Source organism: Oryzias latipes, chromosome 11 (genome assembly GCF_053564925.1).
Source record: "Oryzias latipes strain Hd-rR chromosome 11, Olatipes_Hd-rR_3.1".
In the NCBI taxonomy this organism is placed as follows: domain Eukaryota; kingdom Metazoa; phylum Chordata; class Actinopteri; order Beloniformes; family Adrianichthyidae; genus Oryzias; species Oryzias latipes.
The window spans coordinates 10,632,520-10,656,165 of NC_136247.1; the positions used below are offsets into that span (position 1 = coordinate 10,632,520).

The 23,646-nt window shown below is 40.5% G+C and overlaps 1 protein-coding gene across 9 annotated transcripts in view; it reads right to left on the reverse strand.

Annotated features, from left to right (window-relative positions):
• Window positions 1-6,011: 6,011 nt before the first annotated feature.
• The window catches only part of phactr4a (phosphatase and actin regulator 4a), a 35,599-nt gene continuing 17,964 nt past the window's right edge, over window positions 6,012-23,646 (reverse strand). For 5 of the 9 annotated variants that reach the window (XM_023960014.2, XM_023960013.2, XM_078955326.1 and 2 more), the window contains 13 exons: window positions 19,952-20,119; window positions 19,795-19,875; window positions 18,432-19,691; window positions 16,105-16,467; window positions 11,390-11,521; window positions 10,597-11,158; window positions 8,384-8,616; window positions 8,082-8,244; window positions 7,537-7,592; window positions 6,994-7,055; window positions 6,779-6,916; window positions 6,620-6,696; window positions 6,012-6,538 (listed from right to left, as the gene is read on the reverse strand). In XM_023960014.2, coding sequence (XP_023815782.1) covers window positions 6,523-6,538; window positions 6,620-6,696; window positions 6,779-6,916; window positions 6,994-7,055; window positions 7,537-7,592; window positions 8,082-8,244; window positions 8,384-8,616; window positions 10,597-11,158; window positions 11,390-11,521; window positions 16,105-16,467; window positions 18,432-19,691; window positions 19,795-19,875; window positions 19,952-20,119 — 3,311 coding nt within the window. In that variant the 3' untranslated portion in view covers window positions 6,012-6,522. The remainder of the gene's footprint in view (window positions 6,539-6,619; window positions 6,697-6,778; window positions 6,917-6,993; window positions 7,056-7,536; window positions 7,593-8,081; window positions 8,245-8,383; window positions 8,617-10,596; window positions 11,159-11,389; window positions 11,522-16,104; window positions 16,468-18,431; window positions 19,692-19,794; window positions 19,876-19,951; window positions 20,120-23,646) is intronic. The other 4 variants (XM_078955328.1, XM_078955327.1, XM_023960015.2 and 1 more) reach the window with 3 other exon arrangements.

The following is a 23,646-nucleotide window of genomic DNA, read 5'->3' on the forward strand; positions in this document are numbered from 1 at the left end:
GTTTGACTAATTTGTCCTTGAGCCTGGTAACGGTTTCATTCATTTGGTCACAGCAGCAGTTTTGACAAGCCATGAGGCATGAGCGATGAGAAAAAAAAAAAACGATGCAATGATGCAAAACATTTCAGCCAAACATTTGTTTCCCCAACAACAGTCCAGAACATCTTTCCTAGCATTACATGGAGCCCTTGTGGAGGAAAAGTCAGCAAGGCTGAACTAATTAGCCTCCCAGACACAAAAGCGACACGCACTCCTCTAATTACACGACTGCCTGCCTTGTTTACGCTTTCCTCTCTGCATCTTCCCATAAGAACCTCCAGAGGTTTAGCAATGGGTCAAAACAGCTACGCTGGGCCAAATCATTTTCTTGTGAAAGGTGGTCATACAATTTTCATTAAAGGATGCCGCGGGGAGATTAAATGAGCTGCCTGTTGCAGGCTTGGTTTTTACACCAGACACCACTGCATTTGAACGTGTCTGATAAGTTGTTATGGGAAATCCATTTTTGTTCACAAGTCTAATGGCTCTTGTAAAAAGACCGTCTGAGTAAATATACAGGCTCTCAATGCTCTGACCCAGGTTTCTTTTTCTCTCCTCAGAACCGTTTTTTTTCAATTGAGCAGCCTTCATTTCTTTACTAATGCGCTTTTGTTGCCCTACAGCTCTGATTCAGGCAGAAACAAAAAAGGTAGAGGTTTTGGTAAGAATTGAAAAGCTGAGGCTGTTTGAAGATTTACAGCACAGAACATGACAGTGTGTTCAGCAAAGATTATCTTGAAAAAGAATAAGCTAAAAATGGTGATTTGTGTTGAAACTATGGTTAAAAAATATAAAATTTTGATTAGTTGCATGGTACATTTGAGGTTAATGGTGGAGTTTGGGTCAGTCATCCAACATGCCATTCATTATTTTTAAACTTTTTTTTTTAAAAACACTGGTTATGTAAATGAATCAAAAAGTTTACATTTTGTCTTCAAATATCAGATAAAGTGAGGTAAACTGACTCATTTTATCTTCCTGAATTATTTTGTAAAAGATAAACGTTGTATCATTATGTGACATCTGTCAAATGCTTTTCTTGCCCTGCTTTTTCTTGACTGCTGTTGACAAAGAAAACAGTTTCCATTTTGGATTTCTTTTTATTTGACATAATTGAATTTTATTAAATCAAAGTCCTGCTCTCTCTCCTTTCTGATTTGACAGATGACAGGAAGACTTTCTGCCCTCCAGGGGCAAAGAAAAAAAAAAAAAAACTTTTATCAACTGTAGCTTTTTTAAAACTCATCCAGGCGCTGATTTGATTTTCTCCACCTGATGATACACAGGCAAACCAGTCTTAACCCTAACCCCCACCCATCACATGTAAATATGATGGATCACCTGGACAATGCTTCCAACTAAAAATGCTTTCTTTCCTCTAAATCAGAGGATTTTAGGTGCCTCACAAGCCAAAAAGCAGCACATTTAAATGAAGTGCTTCATAACTCAGACACGTTAGGTTAAACGATTCAAGGTCAAATATCTGAAGGAGGAAGAGGTGGGGTAGAGGGATCTAAGACCTTCTATGATGGTCCATATTGCCCAGTGGATTCTCTGGGAATATTGTAGGGGAACCTAACCAAAAATGCTAAAAGGCATGGCGTAATGAAATATACATGTACAAACACTAAAAAAGATGTCTAGCGTTTGCTTCCAAGTGACATTCATCATGGATAAATGCTGGCTTTCACAACCTGCTGTGTTTTACAAAGTTTATTTAAAGCAAAAAAATAGAGTTTTAATAAACAATCCGGTGTTTTTTCTTAACAGGTACAGAGATACAATCCAAATGTTGAAATCTGACACTAAAGGCGCTTGTTTTGGTTGTGCTGTTACAAGTCTCAGAAGAGACAAGCGAGGCAACAAAAAATGAGTACCTTTCAGCTTAGTATATACAATTAATTTAAAATAATGTGTATTTTATGACAGATAACTCAGACAAAACTGACAATTTTTGTTTGCACCTCAGTAATTTGGTCCATGATCATTCTGTGAGAAACCTTGGAGTCATTTTTGATGAAAACATCCGTCTTTCACCTCTGCTTTATTGCTAAAATTTGGAACATCCTGTTTAAAAATCAAAGAAAGGAGTTCCTGGATTAGACTTCTGTAATTATTTACTTTCACGGTTTACTTCTCTGTAAAGCCTTTTGTTCCTCCAAAATGCTTGAATTCCAATGAAAATTGGTCAAAGAATTCATCCATTCCCCGTATTAAACTTCTTTCCAAAGCTCTGTTTCATATCAGAGAGCGCACAGTTCCACGGTTTCTAAACACTTCCCTCTCAGTCCACAGGGTATCTGGTCGATCACACTGACTGGAGGCACCAAGTGTCCTACCTGTTTAGTTTTCAACCTCTGAGTCACAGTCAAACCCAATCAGCGACCATCTGAGGCTTCAAAACAGTTCCTGTGAGCTGTGTGAGGGGAATAATCATATATAAATGTATTTAGGAGGTAAACAGCATTGTTCCTTTGTTTTTTTCCCCCCTCCATCTGGAAGGGAATAGCGAGGGGATGGAGGCAGAGGGTTCTAGCTCCAGCCAACTCCTTTTCCTGAATCTCCACTCTTTGACACCTACATTTTCTTTGATAAAGTCACTCCTACGGCCTCTTTACGCACTACTGTACGTCCTTTTAGTACTGTCGTTTGACACTTTGCTCTCTCTGACTATAAACTAGGAGCTCATTTCAGATGCAGGTTTTGCACCCTTTATAGAGGCCGCTCAGGACTCCTGAGCATTCCAAACTGACCCCCATCATCTTCCAGATTTGACTTCTTAAACCGAATTTTGTGTCTTGCTCTGTCTCAGATTAGCGCACCCGATAACACATGATGAGATCACTCTCCGTAAATTCTCCTAATAGTAGATTACAACACATGAAAACTATGAATACGTTTTTAGTGCCGCAGGGTTCATTTGAGGACAGACTAGGGCACCTTCCTCTTACAGCTTTCTTTTACCTTTTCACTCTCACAAGCAATCAAAGTTATGGATGAATAACCCCACACAATATCCCCACGGTGCATTTAAAAAAATGTGGTATTTTAAACTGGCAGTCTTCACAGGTTTATAAAGCACTGCATCAACTGACTCCAGATCCTCTGGCAGACTTTGTCAATCAAAGAAACGGCCTTGAACGAGTGACTCCAGGCTCGGTCAGAGGTGACCGTCACATTCCTCTGCGCAGGAGCGCCTTTGATTAAGTCGGCCTGGTCAGAAAGGAGCGCGGCAGCGTGGAACTCAGTACCTGCGAAGGTTCAACTGCAAACAACATACAAGGCCTTCACAAAAATGGAAATTGTGGTTTGTCAATACCTACAGTTGCCAAGACTTAAAGATTTGTTTTGATGCTGATAATATATTGTGATGCTGCATTTTAATCTGTTTGTATACTAAATGCTTGTATATATATTTTATTGTTTGTGTATTATGCTTTTTTTACATTATGACTGCAGATGAAAACTAGCCTTTGGTTAATTCTGGCTTTTTTAACCATGTGTTCCCTTTTAAATAAACTATTACATTTATAATGCATATCTCATAGGTATGATCACTAACATATACCCTCTGTAGTCTTGAGACACATGTTCCAGTGTTTTTGTCTCCTCCCGGTCCCGGTCACTGCAGATGGTTACTTTTACAGAGTCTGAAAAGGTGCCGATCACTTTTTCACTGTTCTTGTAACAATGTGTTATTGTAATATCTCATCCTAGAGTGTCTGACTTAAAGCATGGTAGGGAACTAGTGATTAACATAGAACTCTGGGATTTTACAGGACAAACCTACAGCAACACATATGGAAGGAAAGATTGATGACTCATCACCCTGATCAAAAACAAATCAAAGCAAAATCCAGTGAAACCTTCACTGTTAAATGATTTCAGTCTGTAGCCATTAAAAAAAACAAAAAGAAGGGCGGTCTCTGTTTACTTCTTTACAAAGAAATGTAGTAGGCGGTGTCCAAGACCTTTTTTTTGTTATCATGTGGAGTGACTGGATAACAGGAGAGCACATGTGGAGGGCACAACCACCACAGAAACTGGAAGATGGGAGCTCTGATCTTCTGTTCTTCACCCCAGATGTTAGAAATGTATCACAGTCCCAGTTTGAGACTCAGACACCCGAGGAGCTGAAGCAGAATAGATTTTTGATAATATTAAAGAAGATTTGGGGATTTTGCTTAGTTTGGGCAATAATCTGATCGGGCACGTTAGATCCTGAGCCTGAGGGGTGTAATCTGCTACTTCAGGAGTCATTTGTCAAAATTTGAAGTTTGAAGAATTTTTGCCCCCCCACAAAACAAATCATCTGATCCAGACAATATATAAGTTTTGGAAATAATAAAAGAAACTGGGCAGAGGTTTACTGATCTGAGAAAGTGCCTAAAAATAAAACTGTTCACTATTAAACTGTAAAAACCTAGAAACAATCCACTCAACTCTTCATCTTCCACTGGATGGCTGTCAGTGACTGAAGGGAAAACCTCCAGCTGCTTTATGGAACCCAGGCTCCACATTGAGCTGCAGGCGTCGTCTTTATGAGCCTTCAGCTGCATCCATCCAGCCCCTGCCAGGTTATCGAGCAGACCCCACTCTGCTGATGATCCACGTCCACGCCAGCTCCACTGAGACGGCCGGGAGCAGCGGGCTTTGTGATATTTCACCAACTGTAATTACAGTGCAGCAACGGCTAAGCCCTGAGGAGAGCTGATCTGAGACTTCCTATTGATTCTGCCATCGCTGCCCCCCCCACCACCACCTTTACATCTTAGTCTGCAGCAGCTACAACACATGATCCGAGGTCTGAGAAAGAACCTGGATTAGACTGTTGGCCTCCAGTTGAGATCGCTACAGGACAACTGATTTATCTCTGCAGGATTTAAGAGGCAGTTAATAAATACAGAAGTTATGGTTCTTTAATAACCCAAGAGCTCAGCTCATGCTTTTATTGTGAGCCAACACCCCCACTTAAAAAACGGTCAAAAACAGAAACGGCAACTAATTAAAATCCGATTTGTTTTTTTAGCAAGAGTTTCACACAACTACAAATGTAGGGAAATTATTTTGCCCCAAACCTAATCCAACGATAAAGCTCTCCAAAAACAAAACGGGATACCTCCAGGAAAAGGCTGGGATTCTGTAAAAATGAGAAGTCAATCACCAAGTACGGAGTAGGAGGGATGATGATTGGGGACTTTGACTTCTGTCAAGTTATGTTCAGAGCAGGTATGTGACGTGCGTTCTTGAAGCTGCGTTTAGCCTATTGTGTTCACACTGGACAAGCAAGGAGGGGCTACTGTTGAGCGTCCCTACAGGTGGAAGAGTCTTGGTGTGAAATGTCAAAGCGGTGCAAATCTGGTGAATCTCGCTCCAGGCTTTTTCTTTTACAGCTCTATTCTGATATATGAAAGGCTTGGGGTCATAATTTCGTCGGGGCACAAACCGCATTTATTAATTTCTCTTCCATCATCACATTTTCAAACCGTTGGCACGGACGCCATCCATAAGTCACTACCAAAACAGAGTCTTTCACTGGTTAAAGTTCCACCTGGTTCAACTTTCAATGCGCATTTTGTTAGTACAGCCCGAAAACAGTTTTAAAATATTTGAGTAGCTGTGTGTGAACACAGGTGTGTGAACGTAGAAGCCCAAAATGTGCATTCACGTGGACTTTTCATTGGTAGTGATCGCTTCAACGAGTGTAGCCAAAGGCGGCGTGAACGTAGTTTCGCTAATAAAATTTGGACTAAGGTTCACCTCTCAAAACAAGTACCGGTCAGGCAGGTACAGTCAGTCAGTTCACGGGAAAACCACTAGGGGGCTTGCACAGTCGGTCAGACATCCACCGACCTGCTCTGTGGATTTGAGTGTCGGCTTTTCGTTGCCTCCGAGCTGAAAATCATTCAGTTTTTCAGAAGAATACAGCATCAGGGTTTGTGTATGAAAAACAAAAAAAACAGGCGATGTCGGAAAGTATTCAAGAAATCCTTTACAATTAAAATATTTCATGTCAGTAGTTTACATCAAGTGGATCACATCTATAGTGTTGATCTGTACAAACTGCAGCTGATAAAGTATCATAAAACAAGCAGGAAAATTTAAAACATGTACATTCTCCTGCAGCACATGATTGAGTTACAAACAAAAAAATATTACATTTCTATACACCTGATTGAGAAAGAAAAGGTGCCTCATTAGGCAGCAGTGTTACCTGCTGATCAGCAAAAATACAGTAAAACATTCCGATTGGAGAAACCCGTGTTCCACGCGGCTCGGCTGAGTCCTAAGCATCTCCGTCACATTTGTCGGAGCCTCTGAGGCCCAGGAGGCAGATCAGCTGCTCCGTCTGTCTGCATTTAGAAAGCATGAAGGCGGGTCCAGGTGAGTGGCAGGCGTTGGCACCTCCAGAGGTTTCGGCCGCTACATCTGCAGTTCAGGAGTTCAGGAGAAACCTTTTTCCTTCTCCCATCTGTAGCTGAACTACGGCCGATGGAATCTGGGGGGGGGGAAACAGAAAAAGTCAGAGGTCATTCGGAACCAAAAAAAAAACAGCTGAGTTGAGTGAAGGGGGGCTGACCGGGTGTAAATCCTGCTCTCTTCGTGAACTTCCATCTCTGAGCTCTTAAAATCGTTCAGCTCTTTGCGGATGGCGGCCTGAGGAGACAACAGAGCAGTGGAGGTGACGCCCGTGTTCAGAGAAAAAATCTCTAAGGGTGGAGGGGGAATTGAAGGTCACCTTGTCGGCGGGCGTGAGTTTGGTCCAGGGCTTGTCCGCCCGGCGGTCGTAGTCCTCAGCCTGGGTGCACTCTACGTACTCGTGGAAGCGCAGGATCTTTCTGGCCTGCAGCTCGGCCACGGTGGGCCTCTGGGACAGCTGAGGGACACAAACACGTCCAAAGTCAGGATCAAAACAAGAGCCCTGGAAACGGGATAAAAGGGAAAAATCCTGACCTTCCTGGTGAGCCTTCGTTTGATCTCAGACCTCTCCCGCCGCCGATCCGCCTCGTTCTTGGCTGCAGGAGGAAAGAAAAGCCACGAGGGGAATCGTGTTAAACAAAAGAAAACACGATGTGTTTTTGCTGAAATGCATTTGCTGCTTTTCTGCTGCATAAAAACAAAACCTATGAAAACGGACTAATTTATTGCTAACACAAGGAAATGTTTTTTCTCAGTTGCTTCCTGGTGTTTCCATTGATCCAGGCACGCTAAAACCACATCTGTTCCAATAAATGTCAAATACAGATTTTTGAGGGCAATAATAAGGATTTCTGCACAACCCTTTGAAGCAGGACTTCTCTTGGAGGTGGAGGATTACAAAATGAAAAATTCAAAGGCATGGAAGCAAAGTCCAAACCTGCTAAATCCTTAGAGCACAGATTCAGACTTTCTCCTGCTTTAAAACAGACATTTCCCTCTGTTTTTACTCCCTCTAAAGATCATGGGAGGACAAAAGCATCGGCAGAAGGACTGAATGATGGGGAGGAGTCCTCTCACCTTGGAGGATGTTTCTCTGCTCCAGCTCCTCCGCTGATGGCCTCTGACTCAGCCGCCTGAACACAAACATCATGAGTGCGTCTGAAAGGAGCCGCTCCTCCAGATGCCAGGCGGAGATTCAGTCCTAACTATTTTTAAAAACATAAGCGATCTAATGCTGTCTGAATACGTTCTTGCGTGCATATTTCCGCTACTCTCTTTTTTTCCAAAGGATTATCAGAGTTTGTGCTGTAAGTGAAAGGCATCTGTCCAATAAGAAAGCCAGTTTCACTGATTTCTGCAGCTTAAAGACGTTAAGGAAACTTTAGAATCACAGTTCTGAACATCCAAACTGATTTCTAACAACAGAAAGGGATTTTTATTACATCCATTTATTCTGATAAAATTTAACAACCTGTTCATTCGATGATCCAACTCACCGGTTTGAGACTAAAAGGCACTTTTGCTTCTTGAGTAAATTACAGTTTACTGGTTGAAGTGAAGGTGGACACACTGAAGGAAACCTCTGCTAACCATCTCTTCACCTCGTCTTCTGCTGGTCTTACCGATTGAGCGTGACTCCGATCTTGTTCTTCAGAGCTTCCCACTGCTCCCTGTTGCTCCAGGTCCTGCCATCGGAGCTGTCCTCAGCTTCCCTCTCTGCCCTCTCCTGTTTCTCCAGCCTTCGGTCCAACGTGTCCTTCCTCTTGACACGGCTGGCCAGTCCGCCTGCAAACACACAGCGTTTGAACGGACTTTGACGGTTTTCCGCTGTGAGATACAGAGATCAAAGTGCCGAAGTGACGAGCAAAAGCGCCTGGAGGCCCGAACTGCAGCAGGAACCATCAGCGCGTATGGAGAGACGTACTTAGAGGCTCATCGTCGTCGTCGTCCTCCTCCACGTCATCGTCGTCTCTGTAGAGGATGGGGCCGTCAGAGTCCTCCCCGCTGTCGCTGGCGTCTCCCTCGGGGATGACGCTCACTCTGGGGTCCTCCACCAGGGCCCTCCTGCTGCGGGGCTCCAGATCTGGCTGTCGCAGAGGCCTTTGGGGCTGCAGCTTCCGCAGCTCCTCCTCCATGTCGAAGTCGTCGTCTTCCGGCCTGCGAAGCCAAAAGAAAGGCCAATTCCTGTCAAAGACTGATCTGCCACATCTTTGAAACGTATATCGACTCAACAATCTGATGGGAAATACTGCTAAAACAATAAAACTCAATTATTTACAGCAAAGACCGACTTATAGCTGAAAATCAAGAACTTTTACAGCCCAGAACACTTCTTTTCTTCTTCTGTACTAATCCATGTACAACAACCTGGGATGAATTCCCTCCTTGATCCCCAGAGCATCCTCCGGTACCTTGGATGCATTCAGTTTTTTTTTTTTTTTTTTTTCTCATTTTAGATGCAAATGCTTCAGAATTCCTGCAGATTTGTTTTCCATATTTTCCTGAATTTCTGGATGTGGTTCCAGAACTCACAAGTTTCAGGTACAAGATAACGGGTCACGGGGCTGCCAGAGCCTATCCGGCCACTTATGGGCGAAAGCAGGGGATGCCCTGGACAAGTCGCCATTCTGTCACAGGGTCACACATCACACACCCATTCTTACTCACACCTGTGGACAATTTAGAGTTTCCAATTGACATATGAAGCATGGTTTTGGACGGTGGGAGGAAGCCGGAGTCTCAGGAGAAAACCCACACAGAAAGGTCCCCATTGATGTTCTGTTTCAGGTCCCCCAGCCGGGACTTGAACCAAGGGCCTTCTTGCTGTGTGGCAAGAGCACACAAGAGGACGTCTTTAACAATACTAACATACGTTTATCATTGGCTTGTTCAAAACTGTAAATTGTAAGATTTTTTAGGAATTCAAACTTAAAAGAGAACAAAATAAAGCTTTAAATCTGTTTTTTACTCTGTTTTTTCATCTTCTTTTATCTCATTCATGCTTTCAATTGTTTCCTTTTAGAGATTCCTGCTTCGTTTAGTTTTTCTTTTAGTATTTCTTTTCAAAATATTAACTATTTTAAATCATTAAAACTTAACAGAAAAAAAAAATCAAAAACTTTGTTTTTATTAATCTGAAAACTTCAACTTTGATCTTCTTCAGACTTTGATTGGTTCAGGTGACATTTGCAGTTTAGGTAAATTATTCAGAATTAGTTTTTCCCCATGGAAACTTCATTATGTATATTCTTAGTCATTATGTGGGTTTTTGATTCGTGTCTATTTTTTCCACCTGATAAATGTCAATAATATTAGCTTATTCAGAAACAATCAGTTCATAACTGATGCTCTCCCATGCGCTTCACAAAAGCTTCTTTCTAAATCCTATTACTATATTCAGTTTTAATTAAGATTATTTTAACCATGAGAAGTATTCTTCGAACTGAGCAATGAGCAACGTATTGGTTAATAAAGTTTTTACAAGTGTAACAAGACAAAAAAAAAGCATTTTTAACAATGTTTTGCTTTTGTTGAATTTGTAGCACAAATACTTCTTTTTCCCCTCAAACTTTAACATTTTTTTAATTGGTCTTAGACGTCTAAAATAGCAGCTTTCCATTTAAAACCAGATGTTGCGTCAGTCTTCCCTCTTGTGGTTTTCCTGGACATTTATTGCTGATGTGGATTGAAACCGTGGAACTGTTGATGGTTGTTATGGCCTGTTCTTTGTTGCTTGTTTAAACTGAAGCAGATTACAAAAATAATAAGAAAAAGGTTTTCCGATGAGGTTGATGAGGTAGAGGTTGGAGCCTCAGAGTAAAATAAATCATCTGTTAATCTTTAGTTCTCTGAAAAATGTTTTCAAACTTGGGCAGCTGTTTAGTTCAATTTTCCAGTTTTTCTTGACTTTTCCAGAAAAATCTATTATTTTCTTCTGTTGCGGTGAAGAATTCACAGAAGAACTTCCTGACAGTTTTCCAGCTCACTTTTTTTTTCCTAAAAAATTCCATCTGTCCTTAAAAAGTGAGCTGAAAACTGTTTAATAAGCAGTAATTATGAAGGAAACATTAAAAATAAATAAATATTAACCCTCCCCCCCAGATAAAAAAATGAACAAACTCCTAGTTGATGACTTACAGCCTGAGGGGTTCGATAAAGATGGGGAGGGACCGCCGGTTGTTGCCGTCGTCCTCCAGTGGGATGTCTGGGGGGAGGTCAAACAGAAGCGAGTGCGCCCTCTGGTTCCCGCTGGTGGCGGGCTGAATGGGACCGCTGGTCGCCAGGGCTTTCTGAATGCGGATGTGCAGCGGGAGCACTGGCGGCTGGCTGGGGGGTTCGGTTGTTGGGCTGGGTGGGTCACATTGCACAGAGTTGTTGCCCCCTGCTATCTGCAGGGACTTAGACCTGGGGGGAGATGGGGGTATGTGGGAGGGCGGTGGGAGCTGGAGCTCTGCAGGCTTCTGAGACACTGTTGCGTTTGTCCGGTTGTCACTGCTTTCTCTTTTGGGGACAGGAGGGGGCGCTGCTGTTTGCACTGAGGGGGGCTCAGAGGAGCTTGGGTCAGAGGCCTGAGTGGGAGGAGAAGGTTCCACAGAATGGCGTTTGGTGACGGGCGTCATCCTCTTGGGAGGCGTAGGTGGAGATCGCTTGCTGGGGGTAGGGACCGCCATCACCCCCCCGGGTGGCTGCGACGCCTCGGCTGTTCAAAGAGACAACAGCGGAGGTTAAAGTGGGTTAGCAGATTCAGCGGGTCCAGTTAGTTCAATTACCAGACTGGCTACAGATTGAGAATCACTCATGCAGGCTCTCTGCAGCGTCTACACGTTAGTACGATTCTGGATGGTGGGGGGTGGGGGGTCATGTAAATTCATGCAGTGCATGACTGGTGTTAAGTGAGCTCCTCCTCCCGCCGGGTTTAGTACGAGGATACCTGAGCTGGTCTGGTGGGCTCTGTGGCGCAGGTAAACGGGCAAGCTCAGGGAGGAGCTCTGCTCATTTTGGCGCCCCCAGCTGGTCCAATAACACGGCTGCCTGACATTTGAGCCCCTCTGCAGCGAGGGGGCTGGCAAAAGCGTGTGCAGATGTCAGGGATGGGCAGGTTCACATTCCACACAGGGAGATAAAAATGAAAGCATTTCAGAAGAGGAAGAGAGCACAGAGCAGATGAAGAACAGCCTCTGTGAGGGGCGCCTTTGTGGCATGGCTGCCCCCCCTGGGGTGTTTGTCCCAACACTTCTCCTAATGGAGGCTTAAAAAGCAAACTTTTATTTACTGATTCGCTCGTTAAAAGTAACTATTTGAATCATGAGCACTTTTGCAGATGTCCAGACACAGAAATTGAGTCAATATTTCCTCCTTAAAGCTTTAATAGAAAAGATTTGAAATCATAACCACCCATTCACTGCATAATGAAGCAGAGGGATAATCGCTAAAAATCACTATCATTTAGTTTAATTTATGTTCAAATTAACTTTAAAAATGCTTAGACTGAAATTATTTGCTTAAAATCAGTCATCTGTTTCTCAATTTTTTGTTTTTGCTTTTTTGTGGTTTTATTTAGCAGCTTTTGCTTATTTCATGCGCTTTGTTAAGTCCTCATGACATTTTAAAAACAATCAATCAATTTAAGCATTTATTTGAGCAGTTATTGTTGGATCGGAAGCACTCTGGACTTTCCAGAAAGTAGTTCAGACGCATTCAGATTTGCAGGATGTATCCCATTTACGAACAACAGAAAAACAGTGAGATTATAAATGATATTAGTTAATTTAAGTAGAAATTAAACAAACGCACTAGAACTTTCACAAATCCTATTGTTATATTGGAAAAGTGCTTTAAATTTTTTTTATTTAGTCCCATTTTTGTATCCCCTGTAACTATTAATAACCAATAAAGTAAGTGAACTCCAGTGAAGCTGCAGGTTCTACATCTTTAAACGACTTATGTGGAGACAGTTCATCTCTGCATAGCGACGGGTTTTTCTTAAGTTGACAGAAGAAACTCTCTGACCTTCCCAATACACAATGCAGCAAGGGTTGGTTTCAGAAAAAAATGGGAAATATTGTGTGTTTATCAGACAAAACTGCGTTTTTTTGTTGAAATATTCAGTTATCTGCATCCCCATTTATTCCAAATATTGCACTGTCATGCCGATTGGAACTATGGGAGGTCAAATTCTGAACCTTATTAAACCTGGATTTGTTGTGTGGGTCTGCATGAATTAAAAAAAAGGCATTTCTGCATACTGCGAGCACTTGCTGTAAATAATAGATATAATTAAGTGTCAGCAAGATTTATTAAAACTGAAATCCTTCATTTAAATTGCACCAAAGCACAAAACGTCATGCAGCAGGGTTGTTTGAAAAACAGCTTTGGCTTGTCATAAATATTCAAAAACCAAACAGCCCCTCTGTATTTTTAGATTTGTAGCGTTAGCTGATGTCTGAGCTCACAGATCCTGTAGTTTTCTGTTAAGACTGAAAAGCTTCTCCTGCTCATCTTTCTGCACAAAAGATTCTAGTTTTCGTCAAGTTTATGACAAAAAACAACACAAATGTTCTGCTCCAAAATGCTACATACAGGTGAATACGAGTTCCCATAAACAGGTGGAACCTCCATTAATGTTTCTTCAGAAAAATCAGAAAATAGCACCATCAGTTGGTTTTATTTTTGTTTATTATCTTCATTTTTATACCATTCCTATTAAATTGAAATGTTGCTTATTGCCCAACTTAAATGTGCTTTATTTGACCAAAAGGTGGATTTTCTACAGTGAAACTGACAGTTTAAAGTTTGCAAACAGGACGAGTTCTGTTCTGCACTGATGTTTTAAAAATTACTTTGTAATTAACAGTCTCATATAAAAGGAGATGCCCTTTTCTTCTCCATTTGCCAAATTTGACCAATATCCCGATATGTTAAGTCTTAAAACTGTTCATGTTTGTTTTTAAAAACTGACCACAGAAAATGACTTTTCAGAAACAAAACAATGTTCCTGAAAACGTAGAGACTTTGCAACTTAACTAGGATCACAAAGTTATGTAAAAAAACAAATGTTCTAGTAGAAATCACAGATTGTGCCATTTTCTGAAACTATTGATGCTATTTCACAAAATCATAATATTGGTTTTTGATTTGGACAGCTTAAATGTCAGTTCATTTTTCACATTTTCATTTCAAAAGCTGTTTGAATGGCTGTCAAGTTTTTATTGATTGTAACTGAACCATAGGGGAGCTTTGATCAATAAAGAGAGAAGTGCTTCCTAAAAGATAACAGCAAAGCAGTTTCTCAAGCCTGTAAATTAATCCATTTCTCCAAAAGGTGTCACTTCCTGAGATTACCGATAACACCGGCACAACTTCTCCATGTTTGCATGAAGAAGTCTTTATTACAAAGATTCTTGGAGATATAGTTCTGCTTTAATTATGTTGTTGGGACCATAAATGCATCTGCGCGACTGAAACAAACTTGTTAGTCTGTGAAGGATTATGGAATCTGGGTGGACGGAGACGACAATTACCTAAAACTACCAATATATTTTCAACTCTTTTTAAAAAATCTTTGATTTCATATCCAAACCCTTGAGGAAATAAAATAATTGTTTAGATTTCCAAACATGGCCCAGTATATCAGCTAAACTCCAACATTGAGCTCCTATGATTAAAAATTTCGTGTAGTTCGAGCTAAAAGCACCTTGATGTTCGGAGCAGAAGTGGCTGTGGCATGCTGAGACAGAGCTATATAAAAATGTTAATTTTGCCCTGCAGAGATATTTTAATGTTGTTCCAAAGACAAGCTGGTACACAGCTTTCCTTAGAAATCACAAACCGCCTCAGCAAACTTAGTCATTTTCAGTTAAGAGCTAAAACCGGCGCTCAGACTCAGAAGTAAACACCGTCTTATAAATGAATAGATCTGTCTATAAATACTTTCAGATCTGAAGATACAACTCCTTTTCAAACATTAATGTTCTTCAGAATCATTGAAATATAGTCATGAGGGTTTGAGCTCAGTGTTCTGGAACTAAAGCGTCTTGTTTTCCACTTGTTCTGAGGCTTTTTTATGTAGCTTTTTGAGAAGAATGAATTTGCACTAGTTTAATTTGAGCGCAAGTACTTTGGAGATCTGGGTCACAGGTCATATTTCCTAGATGCTGAAAAATAAAGAGTTTTTAATGCAACCCGATTTCCAGAGTAGAAACAAGGAAGAGGTAGCATGATGGTCTGGGCTGTTGTGATAAAGAAATGGTGATAAAGAAAGAACTCTTAAACCCAATTAACAAAATTCCACTGGATTTGGAAGCGGAGAAAAACGGCTTTGTGCTGCACTACTTTTCAGTAATAAAATGTTCACACAATCAGAATACATCAGCTGATTCTGGCATCAGACTCCATTGGAATTATGTTAATTGCATAAGCAGTATAGCATGTTCTAGTTTGTTGTCGCTGGGGACTGCTCCGGTGTTAAAGGGTTAAACAGCAAAGGACCGTCTTTGCGTGCGGAAAAGGCCGTCTGGACGCTGCACACCACAGTCTTATCAGGAAATCAGTCCACATAGTGAAAAGAGAATTTCTGAACCACGGAGCGAGGCAGCTGTGGCGAGCTCTTTTTACACCATGTGGTTACGTGACATTTTGTGCCCTGACAGTGCAGCTGCGAGGAAAAACATGTGATTTCAAACAGGTTTTCCCGTTTTGTTGCTCCACCTCTATGTTATGGAATTTTAACATTGGTCACTTGCATCCCATAGAAGCACTTCAAAAGGGGGGAAGCAAAAAAAAAAGCAAACAACTCGAATTTGACCTCAAATTTCAATCTTGTCTGATGAAATAGAACAGAATACTATTTTAAATGCAGTTATTAGAATGATAGGCTCCTCAAGCATTGTGTTGAATGAATGCAGCATGAGAGCAATACAGAGTATTAGGGCAGCCATACAAAAATAATAATAGGAATAATATGAATAAAGTCGTAAAATGATCAGGAATTTTTTTCCAAATTTTAGAATTTATTCTTGTAAAATTTTAACTTTTTCCTCATAGTTTTACAACTGTAGTATTTTAAAATTAAGACTTTCACATCACTATTACTTTTTCTCATAAATGTACAACTTTATTCTTATAAATTTCCAACTTTTATAATCAAAATTGTATTTCTTCCCATAAAGTTGACTTTTTTCTTGCTAAATTTGTGACTTAATTCTCGTAAATGCCTGTATTTATGGACCTAATACTTTATCGTAAAACGCTCAACAAGAGATCTAAAAGAAAACGTTTGTTCTTCCCATGAAGATCCAGGAAAGAATTCCCATTTTTTATCACATCTAGAGGGAAGGAATGAGCTTCGGCTTATCTGGAAGCTGGAATGCTAGTCTGACCGGCTGTCAGCTGCAGTTTCTTTTTTCTTTTATAAATATTTGTTCTGAGCCCTCTAGAAGACTTTAGAGAGGGCAGGATTGAGCAGCCTTTTTTCCTATGGGTTGATCAGTGGTTCAAATCCTAGACTCTACATGTATTCTGTCCTTGGACATTACACCAAACCAAAAAATGTCCTATAAAAGTGAGAAAAAAATGAAAGAATCACAAAATGTGTGATTTCTGTGTGAAACACAGACAGCTGCATCTGTACAACAGGAAGACACTCACCAAGTAGTGGAGGGTTGCTGTTGCGGTTGGTGGGTTTAGGTGGAGGGACGGGAGGCTGCTTGGCATGGGGAGGAACAGGGGGAGGAATACTAGAATCAGCTGAGGAGGCAGCAGGAATGGGAAGGGAAGGTAAGTCTTCTGTTATTAGAGAGACTGTTCTGGGCGGCTTGGCAATTGGTACTTCATTAGAGGAGGAGCAGGACGAAGAGGAGGAGGATGAGGAAGGTGGGGTCGCATATGTGTGGAAGTCAGAGGGAAGACTAGTGGAGGGCTTGGGAGGAAGCAAAGCCTGCTTGAGCGGGGGAGGCTCCTGTTTGGAGTCTGGTGCTGGACGAGGGTTGGGGGCGAAGATACCAGCGGAATCTAAAGAGACAGGGGGGCAAACAAACACAGAGTTGAGAAGAAGCCGTCAAGAAAACACCGAGCAACAAAGTTTAACACAAACACACACACAAAAAAAACATTAAAGCACACAAAAACTGGAGCAAAAAAGAATAGCTTGGCACAAACACTAAAACAAAACAAAAAGTCAACTGGAGCACAATTAAGGTCAACACAAAGATAATTTAGCACACAAACACGAGCAATAAAAAAGTTAAAAACACAAAAAGACTAGAATAACAACAAAAAAGTTTTTGTTTTTATGCACAGAGTACAAAAAAATATTGAACAAAAAAGGTTGACATGTACAAAAAGGATTTTAAAAAAAAACAAAGACGCACAAAGACTGGAAGAAAAAGAAGCCTAACACACAAGCATTGGAGCAAATGAAATATTCAACACAAATAGCAGAACATACAAGTGCTGAGTATGTCCAATCACAGCTGAGCTCAGACAGCAGATCAAAGCTGCTTCATTCAAGTTAAAAAGCAAAGGTTTTTTCTTCTTAACCATCGTTTGACTAACAGCATTCATATTTTAACTTTTTTTTTAGAAATAAATTACAGAGAGGCCTTGCTAAAGTCAAATATAGATCTCTTGGAAAAGCATTGATAGTAAATATTAAATTTTAGCTAGAATTCTGATAAAGTTGCAACGCAACTTCAATTTTAAGAAATAGGAAAAAATAAACATGCATCTTCTGCAGAACAATATTCGATTGTTTCATTAGTGGGGAAAGGTTTGGTGTTTTTGTTGAAAAGTATCTGCTGATGAAGCTACCTTTACACTAAACATAAAATGTTGTCAAGATGCTGTATGATATATATATATATATATATATATATATATATATATATATATATATATATATATATAAACGTGATTTTACTCCTTTTCTTCCAAAGTTGTGCCATCGAGTGCATTATAAAGGCTTCTTCATTTCCACAGAGGAAAGTGCTGACGGCACGCTGAACATGTTTTTATTATATGCTGAAGCAATTTCTGTTGATTAGCTGAAGACATATGAATGAATGGAATTGTTTGGTGAGGTTTTCGAATTAAGTAATAGTGGAAAAAAGCACAGATTTTTTTTTTAAACCAGTTGGAGAAACAAAGCAACATTAGCTCTATATCGTACAAACGGTTTGATTTCTTAAACATTTTTATTTTATCATTGATAGTGTTTGCCAAAAAAAAAAAATGTCATGGCCCTTGAAAATATTTTAGGTTTCATTTCATTTAAATAAAAATAAAACCTTCCAACTTTTCTAGATGTGAGATGTAACTGCAGCTCACATATAGGTTTGCCACTTTGCCACTTTTGTCCCGATTCCTAAAACAAACTGATCTACATATTTAATTAAGTGTAAATAATTTGAACTTTACTACCTTCTTGGAAGGTCCAAAGCGCTTTACAGTCACAGTCCCATTCAGCCGCCATCATTCACACTGATGGCGGCTCTGCTGGCACCAACCTAAACCATCAGGAGCAATGTGGAGGTCCGTGTCTACCAAAGGACACTTCCACACACAGGCAGGACAGGAACCAAACCTGCAATCTACCAATCAATGCTCGACTGCTCTACCTTGATATAAAAATTCCTGTACAGTATCTTAGCTGTTCCTAGTACTGCACTTTTCTGGACAGCCATGTCTAAGGTTTCCGTTTGTTTTGATTGCTTGAAATAAACAATATCAAATTCCAATAAATATTTCCTGGTAGCAGATCAGTTTTTGCAGATTAAAAGTCATGAAACACAGCAGTGGGTTTTAAGAATCAGGATTAGAAACTAGAATAACTAATAACTCCGCAATAATAAATTACACTACGAGACAAGAAGTGTAGTTTGGTTCCAGTTAGATCTTTTGAAAGTGTAGAAAGTGATGCTACATTGGATCACAGTCACTTTAAGTGATTTGAGTCAGTAGACAGATAAGAACCTAACCTGAGAGCTTTTGGAACTCCGTAGGGGAGACGTATCTGGGAAGTGTGGTCCTTCGATCGACCTCCGACGTCGGTCGAGGTCGGTTTTCAGCCTCTGATGAGCTCTTTTCTAAGGGAGGCCGCGTTTCCACATCTGAAAATGGCCTGACAGTTGGGCGAGAGTCTTCCATCGTTTTTTCTTTCTTGTCTTTGTCCTCTCGCCTCGCACGATCATCCCTAAGATCTTTTTCATTTCTTTTAGCCCAGTCATCCCTCTTTTCCCTGTTATCTTTGTCTATTGGAGCATCTTTTCGCTCTCTGTCTTCTTTCAGTTTGTCATCTCTCTTCTCTTTTTCCCTCCCAAGTCGCTGATCTTTCTCTTCTCTTCTGTCTCTCATGTCCCTCCTTTCAAAATCATCCCGCTCTCTTTTTTCCTTTTCATCGACAACCTTGCGCTCCCTGTCTTCCCGCTCCCTGCGCTCCCTATCTTCCCGATCCTTGCGCTCTCTTTCATGTCGATCAAGCGTTCCATTCCAACGCTCCTTATCATCTCGACCCCGCTCCCTGCGCTCCCTCTCATCCCGTTCCCTGCCCTCCCGCTCTTTGCGCTCCCGCTCATCCCGTTCCCTGCCCTCCCGCTCCTTGCGCTCCCGGTCATCCCGATCCCTGCGCTCCTTTTCATCTCGACCCTTACGCTCTCTTTCGTCCTTATCCCGATCCCTCCTATCCTTCTCAATGCGATCCTTCTTTTCTTTCTCATCTCGATCTCTCCGTTCTCTCTCATCACGATCCCTTCCATCCCTATCTATCCTCTCACCCCTTCTGTCGCGGTCGTCTCTTACGTCGCGCTTTTCTCTATAGTCCCTCTCAGTTTTGTGGTCAGTGTCTCGATCCTTCTCTTTTTCCTCTCGCCGGTCCTTTCTGTCCATGTCGTCCTTGTCCTTCCTTCCTCGGTCTTCTCTGTCATCTTTGAGGTCTCTCCTCTCTTCTCTGTAGTACCTGTCATCTAGTGTAGCTCCTCTGGGTAAAGTTCTATTTGAATCTGAAGGAACACGACTTTGTCTGTCCACATCCAGAGGTAACCGGGCATAAGAGTCCACATCTAGAGGAGCCCGGTTACTTCTGGAAGCATCAGATGGTATTCTGCTACGATGGTCTTCTCCTTGAGAGCCTTTTGGGAAATTTTTGCTCATGTCCGGGTCCCCTCGGGAAAGTCTTACATCCGACAGTCTATCCACATCCATTGGCTCCAGGTGCCCATTTTTCACTGATGGACCTTTTTCTGAAGAGAATCAGACAAAGGAAGTGGAACATGCATTTAAAACATCAAAGAAATCTTTACTTTTTTACAATATATACTCAGTTAAAAAAGAAACTCCACCAACCATTTTCAGGCACCTCTTTTAAAACACCTGTGGCAATTAATTCTTGTCGACTTTTCCTGACAGAAATTTTTCTTTCCAAAACTTCCCCCAAAAAAAAGGTGGAAAAAAATGTTAGGAAACATCTCTAAATGTTTTAACATACAGGTAGAAAAGGTACCTTTGGACGTTTCAGCGAACTGATCACTTGGCTTCTTCTTCCTCCATTTCCAGGGCCTGAAGATTTTTCCCATCTTGGAGAACTTGCCTTTGCGTTTAGTTAGAGGTGTTCCTCCACCAGAGTTTCCTTCCTCCCCCTTTGTTTTCTGCTGCGAGTCGACCTCATCATCTGCATTGACATGGGAGAGAACAACTTTTTTTTTTAATCCAATGGATAAAATCAGAGACAGCAAAGAAACTACAAATTGTGACCTGATATTTTTTAAAGAAAAAAAATGGTTTTATTCTTGCTGTGGTCCAATCAGTACAATGACGGCAGCACTTGATTAATACAGCCACACATTTATTATTAATCATCTTCCGTTATCAATCACTGAGCTACATGTGCTTCACCTGAAGACCAAGTAAAACCTTCAAATTCAAGTCAACAGGTAACCTTTACACCAGAGAGGCTGAACTTAGTAAATATAAACATTCATGCCAGTAAGTCTTGCCAATTTAGTTCTGCTTTGACTTCATTGCCACAATGATTGAACACATCCCAAGGATACAGTCTCCTTTGGGTCCCCCTGGCAAACTGGTCTGATTATAAAGTCAGAATAATAAAACAAAAAAGCAGCAACAAAAAGACTGAAAGAAAAAACAATTGTAGAAGAAACTATGACTCAAAATGACAAAGCATGAAACTGCTGTAAACGCTTGGCAATGAGAAGTCAGAAGATCTTAGGCAGCAAAACTATGACCGCTGCTGTTGAGCCTGACAGGTCTACTGAGTAAAGTTTTTATAATTTTGCGTTTTATATTCTGACAGCGATGGTTGGAATGTGGGGAGAGAGGTTTCCTTAAAATGCAGCTGCTTCATGAAATGCTTTTAAAAATATCCGAAGGGATGTGAGGTGAGGGGATGGTGAGAATAACAGAAAAAGCTTCATCTTTAGACTCAGACGAGAAGGAGATATATAATCAGTAAACAAGTAAAGAAATAGGGTAAACCTAATCAAAAAATTGAAAATTTAACAGGTGTGTTATCGGTTGACATCAGTATTTGCCAAATTATGTTTTCTAAAAAAATAATAAAAGAAAATAAAAGAAAACAATGTTTTGTGATAAAGTGCAGAGCTTCCTTGAAAGAACTGGAAATAAAGATATTGCAATATTATTAACCATTTTATTATTTAATTTTAACAGGACTAAGTAACAGGTATAACAAAAAATTTAATTTTTACCATTATATTTTACCTTTTTAATTTCTTCATAATTACAGTTATTTGCGTTTTTTGTTTGTAAATCGGAATTTATCCTTCTGCTTTGAGAGCACTGCAACATTGAGGAGGAGGCATATAATGGCTTTGATAATAGCCAGAACCAAACTTCCAAGCTATTGCAGTTGCAACTCCAACCTGCTGCCCTTTAAAAGCAAAGAAAGAGCCCAACACCTTTATGTCAAAACATCCAGAAGTCTCCAAAAACATCAGAAAAAGTCTGTGAATTTTCTGCTGGTTTATTTGAAGCAATCTCTAAGAAGAAGCTAAAACTGCGATCGTTTTAATTTAAACAAGTTCCCGCAATAGAGGAGTGCTGTATATCTCACAGTCAGTATTCAATAAAATCAGTAAATAAAATACTAATTCTAAAGTCTAAATGCAGATCAGATCTGGATTTCCTAATATAAATGTGCTGTAACCAGCAGCATCAGTGCATGTGTTAAAAGGAGGTAAAAGATTCTTTGTCAGGGACACGCGTTCTGATAAGGAGCTTATTAGAGAACAGGGAGAGGCAGAAGAATCAGTCTTCTCTGGGAGTAATCAACCTCAAGAGAGCAAGTTTCTCTAATCCCCATTTATTACAGAAACCAGGTTTTCTCATTAAAGACAAACTAGAGAAATGTGTTTAATGGAGAAAGCTGACAGTAACTCAGTTACTTAAAGTCCCCCTCCGATGAAAATCATGTTTGAGTTTTTGACATGTACGTGTGGCACTTTTCTTATGAAAGAGAACAAATGTAATAAAAATCATTTCATTTTTGAGTTTCTGAGTATTTCTCCTTTTAAATCGTTGTCAATTAAAAAGTCTCAAAGATGCCCGGTTTGAATTTATCAGCTTTTGTGATGTCATAACGGCACATGCTCAGTGCGCACAAGGTCCCCGATCCCCCCGTCCAGCGTGCACAAGCTCAGGTGCGGGAGAAGAGAAGATGGCACACATTGCTGCGTTTCCCACACGCATTTTAAGTGTGTCCAAGGTTGGATTTTATTGTTAGCTGCACATATTTAAAATTAAACTTGAAGTCCCAAATGTGTTCTCTGCTTTTGTTTTCTTTCTGACCGAGTTTGAAGGCTTGCTATCCCGCATTGACTAGAAAGGGTCCAAATAAAAACAAGACTAAAATCAGGGGACCTTTTTTATTATTGCCTCGATGAAAATAAGAAAAATATAAATTTCAGGAGGCCCGAGCAGGCTGGCTCCGTGCCGCAGCGGGTCTCTGTTCAGCCGCCAGCTCGCCTCCCGGGAGCCGGCAATACAACAATCTGCACGTGCTCGCATCTAATCAGTTCTGAGCCACAGTCAGAGCTGCGGGCTGGTGCAATTTAGCCTAAATTATAATGCAATTCAAAGCATTTTCATGAGCTTATCGAAGTTCTTTTTTGTGTGTAATTTTATGAAACAGCAGGGTCTGGAACACACATTCGTTTTTATTTAAAAAATATATAAATGCATAAGGTAATCAGGTTCTCACGAGACCTACAGCAGCAGTTTTTTTCCCTGATCTCTTAAAAAAATGAATTTATTTCTCAGGAAAACTAAAGTTTTAGTTTGTTTGTTTGTTCTATCCATCATGTGTTAATACTTGTGTGTTTTCAGCATCACATAGTAAGATAGCGTAGAAACAAATTGAGGCAGGAATTTTCAAATTCAGACCATTACAGTCTGAATGAACACGTTTAGAGATCGCAGCAGATCAGTTAGTGCAAGATCCCACTGAAATGTCCTCTGGACCACCTCTACAATATACAAAGACGGTATTAAAACTCGATGGCATTGCAGGAGGTTACAGTGCACTTGATTATTCTGTTGTGCAATTATATGATGCAATTCATTAAATGCAAGTTCACAAACAAACAAAAAGACATCACTACCAGTGGGTCACATAGTTGTTCCATGTTTACCACCTTTAAACTTTTTTACATTTCTGTAAGAGACGTATGAACCCATGTGATGGACTGATGCTTTCCATACCTAAATCTGATTTTAAGAGGCACTCGCACTCCATGTTGACACATATGGAAGCGATTCTGTAGCATAAATAAAAATAAAAGTCCAAACCAGAAAGGCTTTTTCATTTTCAAAATGAAGCATTTTTAATTATGCTACAGAATCGCTTCCATAGACACAGGCTGATGGCTGAGTGAATGCCTTTTCTCTGCATCTCCTACACAGTCTGCTTTATTGGCTATATCTGAATTAAAATAGATTAAAATATGTATTTGAATAGATTACTTCAATAGAAAAATGTTGCCACTGAAAAATGACTTAAATCATAGTTTGAAGGCTTACTACAGTCATAACTGAGTGGTGTCAGAAAACATCCTCTGTGGTTACACTAACGGGTATAAATAGAGACCAGTGTCAAAAAAAGAAGTCAGTATTTACAAGCTCGTAAATGCTCTGCCATTCCAGCACTGTAATTCAACAAGC